At 38.8% G+C, this 11157-nt stretch overlaps 1 protein-coding gene across 1 annotated transcript; it reads left to right on the top strand.

Annotated features, from left to right (window-relative positions):
• The first annotated feature begins 477 nt into the window (after positions 1 to 477).
• LOC148850786 (Methylthiotransferase) lies at positions 478 to 10318 on the top strand. The gene is made up of 3 exons (XM_088942430.1): positions 478 to 858; positions 7609 to 8666; positions 9624 to 10318. Exons 1-3 carry the CDS (start codon positions 563 to 565, stop codon positions 10130 to 10132), a joined length of 1863 nt encoding a protein of 620 aa, XP_088798556.1. The 5' UTR covers positions 478 to 562; the 3' UTR covers positions 10133 to 10318.
• The last annotated feature ends 839 nt before the right edge of the window (positions 10319 to 11157 follow it).

Below are 11157 nucleotides of genomic sequence, written 5' to 3'. Positions count from 1 at the left end.
AGGGTAATTTTGTCTTGTATTGTATGATATAAATTCAATGTATATGTCATACCGTACGGTGAATAGTAATACACGTCATATATCAGTGCTCCTACCTGATATATTTTTTTAAACCTGATATTTTCAAAAGATCATACCTTTGAATGACATTAGGAGTGAAAAGTTACCTCTATCGGTTATAACCACTAAGAAATTTACCCTAAAAAAATTTACTAATTAAAAAAATAAAATGGTTTTCTAGCTATTTTCGTACAAATTCATGTCATGTATTACTCTTATACATGCCCCGTCACATAATATTTTTGGAAACTTACAAGTTTGATCATTGATACGTTATCTCCAACACAAGTTGAAAAAAGGAGGCAATCCGAAGTTTAACTGATCCGAGTTGCATTTGGTCCGACCGGATCCAGATCCCGTCCGGTTTGTCCGGTCTAAGGTTCTATCCACATTCAGTTCAAGTTCAACAACACTTCACTCTCCAAACAAGGAGACCACAAGGGCCGAATCCATCTCACCTTCTACCATTGAGAAAACGAGAGGGAGAACACCTCCGTCTCCCATGGCCTCTTCTCTGTCTTCGTTTTCTTCCCTCCTCAATCAACCTCATTATGTCTTGCGCACCAAAATCCAAAGCTGCCACTGTTTTAAGTTGAACTTCTCCCTTTTCTCCCGCAAATCTCATTTCTCTTCCCTTTTACATCCTCTCACTTCACGGCCACTCAAACGCGGTGTTTCTCTCAATCTATCCAGGACCCTATCCCAGTCACAGTTTGCACTCTCCAGCAAGACCGAGGGTCCGGGCCTCCACCACTTCATCAGTCGGGCGGCAGTTGCGGCTTCGGAAACCCAGTCAGAGTGAGCTCTTCATTGGCATATCTCAGTAGACCATCTAATTGTTGTTTGTGTTATTTTCTGCCCGTTAATGGAATTTACCTTTTCTGATATCGAAACATTTTGTATTATGCTTCGCGCTTCGTGAATGTTGGATGCCTACAGCTTCTAGGGTTCCTTACTTCTTTAACGCCATTTGATCCTCCCATTAAAGAAATTTCGTCATTCATCAAAAGAAAGATAAGCTGCAAATTATTCCTTATAAGAAAACACTTTGTACAGACTCTTGGTCTAAAAAATTATACGCTTTTGCGATTTTTGTGTGTTCCAAATACAACTCAAAACTATCTGGTTTAAAAACAGATCGGTTCTTAAAACAAAAACACAGAAAGCATATTCCTGATTGTATACGCTTTTTTTTTGTTTGCTTCCAAGACTGGAAAAAAAAAACGTGCTTTTGAATATCTAGTTTAAAGAACATGTCTTCATCTGGTGATTCGATATCATGTTTCATAAATCGTATATTATCTCTTCTCCAAAATTTGTTTTTGTTTTAATAAGCATTATTTTTATGTTTTCAAAAAACATGAATTGTATTTTTGAGACAAAACCAACTTGTTTTTGCTTCTCAGAACAAAAACACAGTTCAAGACGTGTTTCAATTTTTTGCTGACATGGAAATTTAGTAAAATAAGTATTCATGGTGTAGAACACCCTCTTAGATGATTGACTGTAGCTAAAGACTTGAGTGTTCCAAATAACATAACAGAATGCAATATTAAGTATTAACTCAGAGAAGCATAATATTAACAAAAAAAGAATGCAAGTATTATTAGATCTAACCCAACTCAACTCAACAAAGCATTGCTTAGTTACCTCACCACTTGGAGTCACTACAAAAATGTATAAATGGTGAGCATGTATCACTATACATTAAAGGGAAAATTTGAAAAAAATGCCAACTTTACAGAAAGATGTTCATGGTTAATGAGTTGGAGCCATGATTTTCATATACAAGTATGCATGTTAACGTCAAATATGAACTAAACAGAATGTTCTCCAATTGAGTCCTCAAATGGTTGTGGGATAGAACCTCAAACTTCTTAGGTATCAAGACTCAATGCACCAGCGGCCTTCCAATCTTTCCTTCGATAAGATCAACCCTAAATCTCTTCCCTTCAAAGATGCAGGTTTCCCCCTCCTTGCATATACTCTAGCACAATGCAAATAGTAACAGATTCTATAATCAATCCCTGGCCCCTGGATATTGAAACCTTTAGTCAACCAAGGGGAAATCTGCGTCTAGATGTCCCTAGGCATTTTTTTGATAGGAAAAGATAACTTTCATTGATAACAGTACAACTGTCACCACCCAAAGAATGAATGGAGAACCCATAGACAATTAGACAGCCAGTCTTACAAACAAGCCCAAAACAAAGCCTCCCTATTGATGCATTGTTTTTTTTTTATTTATTTCGTTTGAAGGGTTACACAACAGGGGGTAGCCCATCCCCCAACCCAGGTGCAGGCAGGATTCGATCCCAAGCCTCCTCTACGACCAGCAGGAGACCTTACCAACCAGCTGGTTGGTGCCTTGCCCCTATTGATACATTGCTTAGCTAAAGCGTTAGCCATTCCATTTGCTGATCTTGTTACCCATCTAAACTGCACCTAAGCTCCCTTGGTAAGCTCATAATTTCTCTCAGCAATTGTTTGGAGGACCATGTTCCAAGCTTCTTGCTTGCATCCAACCGATTACCAGCTTGGGATCTCCTTCCACTTCTAACTATTGCATTCCCCATTGTTTTGCCGGTCTAAGACCTTGGAGTAAGGCCTTTACTTCTGCCCTTAATGAATCTCCCACCCTGATTGGGCCTGAGTAAAGGGTCAATATTCTTCCTTCCTCATCTTTGAAGACACCCCCCCCAATTCTTGAGGGACTTGGGTTACCTAGAGAGCTTCCATCAAAGTTCAATTTCACCCTAAAAAGTAAAGGTGGGACCAACTCTCCTAAACTATAAGAGATGAAGAAGAGGAGACAACTATAGCACTCCAACCTCTAATTAAGCCAACAAAAGAAAGTCCTTGAAAAGTTGTAAAGCTTTCAGCCAATGTATAAATTTGATGGTAATGCCCTCGACAAGTGCTTCCCTGTATCTTTCTTGCCTTTGGAAAGTCCTGTTATTTCTCTACTTCCAAACCGACCATAGGGCAGCTGCTCTTGCTGTTCTCTAAATCACTCTACCCCCCTTCTTTGGTTGTTAGAAGAAATTAGAGTCAAAAGGTTCAACACACACGAGGGAGGATTCCACCCACAACCAAAGGGAGAGGAAAACCATTCCCAAATATAAGAAACATAAGGATAAGGGATTAGTAGATGAGTCACTGTCTCACCACTCCTCAAGCAAAGGCTATAGACATGTGGGGAAAGGCATCAATTTGGCCTTTTTCTTTGATGCACATCCATAGCATCCATCTTTTGGAGAACCACTTCCCAACAAAAAGCCCTAACCTTTGATGGAACAGTGGTATACCACACTTCTTTAGCAAGAAAAGCAACAAGCACAACAACAAGTGAAGCATTGAAAAACGAATAGCAAGAGAAGAAACCTGAGGACTTTGACTAAATTCTATTATCCAAGCAAGAATGATCTAGGAAAATTGAACTTAAAAGTGAGAACAACTCATATGCAAAAGCCACTTCGGAGTCCCTCAACCCTCTCCTCAGGCCCAAATTCCATGAACCCTTAGACACACAAAAGGAGGAAATAACCTTGAATTTATTTAAAGAAAGAGAATACATTATCAGGAACCTATCCTTGGGGAGTGTTCCCAATCCAAATTTCCTCCCAAAACAAAATTTTGTTACCTGAGCATGCATCATACCTGATGAAAGGTTGAAAGGTAGGTAGGACTCCAATAATGGCTTTCCAAGGGGAGAAGTGAGAAGCCCTAGAGTCAATATCAGCATCCCATCCATATGCTGCCATACTGTGAATACTTACTACCACCAAGTGCCACAAACTGTCCTGCTGTAGGGGAAATATCCATAACTACTTCCCTAACAAGGCAAAGTTTCTTAACCTAATATTACCAATGCCTAAGCCCCCATGCTCCCGTTTCCTAGAAACTACTTCCCACTTCACTAAACGGTCTTTTTTTGAGTCTCCCAGTTTCCAAAAAAAAAATCTCTCATAAACTTTTCAATCTGATTTGCAACCTCGACAAGTAGTTTGAAGGTGGACAAGCATTACCCAACATTGTCTAAAGAGTATCAAAAAATGGGACCATGAATTTAAAGGTAGGAGTGGTGAAAGAGCAAGTGTGGAACTAATTCCTCTTCTTATTCACAGTGGTTGCGTCTGTTTTTAATACCTCTTTCCTTCATAATCTCATATAAAATGATTAATCATTAGGATTTTATCCAAGACAGCTATTGTATCGACATGAAAAATGGACTTTTGAAGGCACATGTGCTTGCCATACCCACTTTCAAGGAAAAGATTCCCTTGAAGAACCTAGCAGGGAGTCATAGAAAGACTTCACTGTAAATGCTTCATTTTGTTCTGCCTTTCTAGATTCTTGAATCAGTTCACCCCAAATAGAAGTCCAGTTGAGTGTTTCTAGAAGGTGTGCCAGAGAATCAGTTTCCCATTTGTTGATGTGATGGAACAATCTGATCACTTATCAGCTCATAAATCCTAAATTGTATCATTTCTTGCTGCTACCAGGCTAAAAAAATCTAGAAAACATTGCCCAATGGTCTGTCACCAACTCATCAGTCTGTCCAAAAACAAAATTGGAATTTTTTTTTTGATGAATGAAGATAATTTATTAATCCAGAAAAGTAAGGCAAAAAAACAAAATTGGAATTCCTCACTGGTAATAAGAAAAATAAACAATATTTTTTATAATAAAAACATCCCTGACTTGCGTGATGCCTTTCCAGTTTCCATATGCTGGATCCATTTGAAGTGCAAGTCTGAAGTAGCCCCAAATTGTGGATTTCTTGTCCATATTTGCAGCTTATAATCTTTATCCAGAAGCTCTTTTGGAAACCTCTATTTGTGTCAGATCAATAAATCTTTCTGGTCAATAATGGCTTCTATGCAAATGAAAAAACCATCTGAGTTGATTTCCCATTGGTAACACATTGGGACCATGCCTAGGTTCCCATGAATGAACGAGCTTGTTTCTAGTTTTATTGTTTATTGTATTTTTCATTCATCCATCTTGACACCCTCATCTCTTATATGTTCATTTATGGATGCTATGATTCTTCATTTAAAATTTGCCCATACAATATTAGGGGTCTTATCAGCTAACAGCCTTGGGGATACCTTATAAACCTTTTATAGATGTTCAGGCATTCATCTATAACTTCTCTTATTTACAAATATATCAATCTAACAAACCTTTACAAATTTTTCCCCTTAGAAGCCTGTCTACTAGACACCCATGCTTTCATGAAGAAGTGAGCTCATGGTTTCTAAATGCTAATGCCTGGCCAGAAAGAAAGTCGGTACTAAAAATCCATAGGTGTAGGCCTTATTTATTTATTATGAAGAAATTAGGCATTGAGTCGTTGACCCTTCATGTGAAGTCATGACTCATGAGTAGGCTCTCTGACTTCTTTTTCTCCATTTTTTCATAAATAAAGCATCAGAAGTTGGTAGCCCCCCTGGTTTTTACGTTACATACAGCACTGAAGTGGTTTTGGGAGGAATTATTCCAAGATACAGAACCTTTTTTTTTATCAGTAAAAGAGACTTCATTAATAAATTCAGAAAGATTACAGAAATAAGTAGCCTTGGCTACCCCACTAGAATTTAGAGTTTGCCAACTATCGACTTTTAACTATCCAGCCTTACAACTGAGCCCAGAAACAATGTTCCCTGTTAACCCCCTGTTTTGCTAGCTGATCTGCAAAGCCATTTGCTGCTCTTGGAGTCCACTGTATTAACAACTGCATGTCCTTGGAAAAGCATTTAAACTTCTTAATTTCATTTCGATAGAGCCAGGGAGTCTTTTCATTTTGCTTTAACCAGCTTATGACCACTTTGGAATCGCCTTCCACAACCAGCTTTCTCACTCAACTCCATAGCCTTTTGTATCCCAAAAACCATTGCCTTTAGTTCAGCTGTAGTGGAGTCTCCCCTTCCAATAGGGCCTGAGAACAACCCCACCGCAGTCCCTTTGTCATTTCTTATCACCCCTCCAATTCCAGACATTTATGGGTTGCCAAAACTACTTCCATCAAAGTTTAATTTGAGGAAGCCAGAATCAGGGGGATCCTACTCTCTTAAGACCTTCTTTTTAGTTGATGAAGAGGATGCTACTGTCCTCCAATTTCTGTAGATATCATAAAATCTGAGTAACAATCCCACAGATTTTACCTACGAAGTCACCTTTATCATGCTCCCTTCTATCAGCACTTCCTTGCGTCTTTTGTTTTCTTAAAAAATTCTCAGATTTCTTTCCTCCCATATCACCCAAATCACTGCTGCATCTCCATACACTCTACCTCTAGTTGTATTAATGTTATCTCCCACTTTTTCCCCACGCATAGTTGGAAAGCCTTATTAATTGTTGAAAGTTTTAGTAATAAAATAATGTTCTAGGAGGTTCCTCCAGAACAAGTTCAGAGTCTTAGGAAGAGGGACACTCCTTTTGAACTAAAACCTAACTCTGGCAGTGCATTATAGGATAAGCATCCTAATAATTGTTAGGTGAGATGTTCTCAATACTCTATTTGCTAGAAGGAACTTGCCTTCCCAATTTCACAGAAAAGCTGAGTGACAACTTTCCCACTCCATTTAATTGATTTACACACCTTTAGGGACCATAAATATGATATTTTATGCGTATTTAGTTCCAACAGGATGGGGAGACTCCTTCAGAGCTAAGCTTTTGTCTTTGTTGTAAGGACGCAAATTAGTAGGCTGGATGATTGGAGAAAATTTAGGTTATGGAAATATTTGCCAAACCTTAAGAAAAGCTAGATCGTTAGTAACCACAGGGAATTTGACATTCTGATGGATTAGAAGATAGTGAATGTTCTATCTGGCAGGGTCTGGGGTCTAAAGGGAAGTATTGTATTTGGGTTATACTTTCCCAGAATAGAAGGGTATAGGGGGTTTATAATATGAGTCCTAGGATTTTAAGCTTGCGCTTGAAAAATGAGAATCAAACAGTATGTACATTGGATTACTTGTGTTCGGTTCAAGTTTCCTGATCAGCGTACTCAAGAAAATGGTTGGAGTTTGGAGTAGCACAATCTGATTAGACATTTAGAGATTCCACATCAGTCACTTTATTCAGTCATATGTTCCATTCCAGGACAAGCTGATGGTTCTTCTTTGTTCTTTTTAGTTCAATTGGGGACTTACTTTTAAAAAGGCCAGTTAATCATGCTGTCTACTTACCTAATGTACACATTTCATTATGTTTACTTGTTTTATTTATGAACTTATGAAAATTTTGCTTTCTGGTAATTAAAATGTTTAAGATTCTCTTAATTTTAATGATCTATAGGTTTTCATTTTGCTGCTTGTTTTATTAGTGGCGCTTCTGCCACTTCATAATTTCTGCATGGAACGAACTATGTATTTGTGAATATTCCTTCATGGCAGGATATTTGACTTACTAAAGATTCAAGAGGGAGAGACAATAGTAAAAAGTGGATTGGAATAGCTCATCCTTATTATTTTATTAGCTTGCTCAAATAGATGTTCCTAACTGCAACTTTCTTTTTCCTCCTTTTTATCTGTGTAGTTCCTTACCAGCTCCGGAAGTGCATCCAAGAGGTCGTATTTACCATGAAACTTATGGATGTCAAATGAATATAAATGACATGGAGATTGTCTTATCTGTCATGAAAAATGCTGGATACGGTGAAGTTGTGGATGTTCCTGAGAGTGCAGAGATCATTTTTATTAATACCTGTGCTATCAGGGACAATGCAGAACAAAAGGTGTGGCAGAGACTTAACTATTTCTGGTTTCTTAAGAGGCACTGGAAGAGTAATGTGTCCATTGGAAGGTCGCAATCTTGGCACCCTCCAAAAGTAGTTGTACTGGGATGCATGGCTGAGAGGTTAAAGGATAAGATTCTTGATGCAGATAAGATGGTTGATGTAGTCTGTGGACCCGATGCATATAGGGACTTGCCACGTTTGTTAGAAGAAGTTGACGATGGTCAAAAGGGGATAAACACACTTCTTTCTCTTGAAGAAACTTATGCTGATATCAGTCCAGTCAGGATCTCAAAGAACTCAGTTACTGCATTTGTCTCTGTGATGAGAGGTTGCAATAATATATGTTCATTTTGTATTGTTCCTTTCACTAGAGGTAGAGAACGATCACGTCCTGTTGAATCAATTGTAAGAGAAGTAGGTGAACTTTGGAAAGAGGGTGTGAAAGAGGTAATGCTTCTTGGTCAGAATGTGAATAGCTACAATGATGCTTCTGGAGTTGACAAAGATGTTGAACCAGGAATCAATTGGAAGTATAGTGAAGGCTTTTCCAGCATGTGCAAGGTAAAGAACATGGGTCTGCGCTTTGCTGATCTTCTGGATAGACTCTCCACAGAATTTCCTGAGATGCGGTTCAGATATACATCCCCACATCCTAAAGATTTCCCAGATGAATTACTATATCTAATGCGAGATAGATACAATATCTGCAAAAGTATCCATTTGCCTGCACAAACAGGAAGCACAACAGTACTTGAACGAATGCGTCGGGGGTATTCTCGAGAGGCATACTTGGATCTTGTGCAGAAGATTAGAAGCACCATTCCTGATGTTGGGATAAGCAGTGACTTTATATGTGGTAAGGATTTATTATTCCATACTAGAGACAAAAATCACTTCATGAATGGTCTGATACAACAAAATATCAGACCATATGCTAAGGGAGCTGAAAATAACCTAGTTCTTTATAGTCTAGATATCATATGCCAAGGGAGCTGAAAACCATAGCCACCCATTGATCCAAATAGACCATTTGTTATTTTATTCAAGATTTTTTTGGGGTCCTTGGAGGAGTATGATGGTATTCTTCTCTTTCTATTTTAGTGGTTTATGAATACGTTTTCATTTGTCTGCCATCTGGCTACTTTTCTGTGTCCATTCATGGTTGAAATGTCTATAGAATGATCTTGATTGAGTGGTATATTGGGAATATAAAATTGCAATATCTTTTGCATCATTACCTGTATCCATTTACGGATATTGTGATGGGTGCTCTCCTGATTGGGTACCTGACGGTCCTGACCTCTAGCATTTTAGCACAAAATAGCCATTATGAGACTTAGGGCTGTTCACGGGTCGGGTTGGGTTGGTTTACAGGTGTTTTTTCAACCGACCCAGTACTAAGTAAAACCAACCTGGTCGGTTTGAATCGGTTTGAGTCGGTTTTGTGAATGATTCTCTCGGTGTGAACGGTAAAGGATTCAAGTCTAAGAAAGCAAAGGCTGGATGCATGGAAATTAAAAATGATTTGATGGATTAAAACTGATATTTTATATATCAGAAATTTTATATATAATATGTATATTTCTGAAATAAAGCTGATATATATATATGGTCGGTTCGGTTCGGACTGGGTTGGAATTTGAACAAATGAACATACATCAGGTGGTTAGGTCGTACTTGTTGTATGGCCATTACATGGCACAGGTCATGAGCAACTTGGTGATATTACTTTTCTTGGTCTGATTTGTGGCAAAGGTGCATGTTGCTAAAGCTATGCTTGCTCTCCTGACATTTTTCTTGGATTAATTTGCAGGTTTTTGTGGAGAAACAGAGGAGGAACATGCAGACACATTAAGCCTTATAAGGGCTGTTGGATATGACATGGCATACATGTTTGCATATAGCATGAGAGAGAGAACCCATGCCCATAGAAATTATGTTGATGATGTCCCTGAGGATGTGAAGCAGAGGAGGTTGACTGAGCTCATCGAGGCTTTCCGTGATACAACAGGTAAGTGCTATGACTCCCAGATTGGAACCATCCAACTTGTGTTAGTAGAAGGACCCAACAAGAGAGCTCCTGAGAGGGAACTCATTGGAAAGAGTGATAGGGGCCACAGAGTCTCGTTTGTGAATGTTGCAGTCCCACATCGGGACGAGACTGACGAAAAACGGAATCCAAGAGTTGGTGATTATGTAGAAGTTCACATATTGAAATCAACGAAAGCGTCATTGTTCGGGGAAGCACTTGCTATAACAGATCTGAGCTCATTTTACACCAAAATGGATGATGCGGCTGTTGCTTGTGCAAACAGAACTTGAAAATTTCTTCCTTCCCCTCTTATCCTTGCTTCCTGTGGGTTTTGGATGTGATTGTAATCTGTTATAAAAATAATTCAATGACACTTTTTCCTTATCATCCCAAGATTGGGGGGATGGGGTGGAGTAGTCAGTAGGGAATTTCTGAAAAGCCCAAAGTTATATGAATATAAAAATTAATTTTCTGAAGGGAGGCTCATAATCCAATTTTGGCTTCAAAGTCTACAAACAGAACTTCAACCATTTGGGAATCGAAGCTGCATGGGGAACGGACATTGAGGACCGGAATTAGCCGAAACAAGGGGTGGTGCCTGGTGGCTATTCCCTTGTTATTCTCACAATCTTAGAAACTTTTTTGAGATTTAATTTTAAGATTCTCTTTGTTTTCTAGCAAGAGAGCTTTCTCTCTTAAGTTGCCCAAGCCTCGGCAATAGCCACAAATAGAATTATCCCGGGTCCTCACACCGTCTTCATATCCCTTGCAGCTGTGCATTGAGAATATACAGATACGAGGATGCTTACAATGCATGGCTGCAAAACACTAGGACAGTGTGAGGACAATTTTTGTGAGGACCAAATTCGAGTTCATCACATAATAATGCATTCTTTCAAGTCCACGGTATTTAAATATATATTTTAGTAGTGTTCCTAATAGAGTTGGATAAGCTGGTTTATTATCATTCCTCTTAGGGTCTGTTTGGTTTGGAATCAGAATCAGAATCAGAATCAAAATCCTCCCGAATCAGAATTGGAATGATTTATTCCCATAGTCTGTTTGGTTCAGATGGAAATAAGAATGATAATTAGAATCAGCAAGAATGGGATAGAGAGAGGCAGGGAATGGTGATTCCCTCAAATGGGGGAATGCCATTCCACAGGAATGGGATTCCGATTCTGTCCAACCAAACAGTTGGAATTGGAATAGCCCGTTTTAATTCCCATTCTAAACCCCTATTCCCATCAACCAAACTGGGGCTTAGAGCTGTGACTAAGCCAATTAACCACGCCATGATACAACTGCGGTTGCC

Source organism: Nelumbo lutea, chromosome 5, assembly GCF_056320005.1.
Source record: "Nelumbo lutea isolate HS-2025 chromosome 5, American lotus-T2T, whole genome shotgun sequence".
NCBI classification, from domain to species: domain Eukaryota; kingdom Viridiplantae; phylum Streptophyta; class Magnoliopsida; order Proteales; family Nelumbonaceae; genus Nelumbo; species Nelumbo lutea.
This window is presented reverse-complemented; position numbering and strand designations above follow the sequence as displayed.

What these genes read in the sequence shown, in the direction of transcription:
- LOC148850786 (XM_088942430.1), top strand. Translation starts at nt 563, where the DNA reads ATGGCCTCTTCTCTGTCTTCGTTTTCTTCCCTCCTCAATCAACCTCAT. An exon ending in GCTTCGGAAACCCAGTCAGA is followed by an intron (nt 859 to 7,608) that starts GTGAGCTCTTCA and finishes TTATCTGTGTAG; the next exon opens with TTCCTTACCAGCTCCGGAAG. An exon ending in AAGCAGTGACTTTATATGTG is followed by an intron (nt 8,667 to 9,623) that starts GTAAGGATTTAT and finishes ATTAATTTGCAG; the next exon opens with GTTTTTGTGGAGAAACAGAG.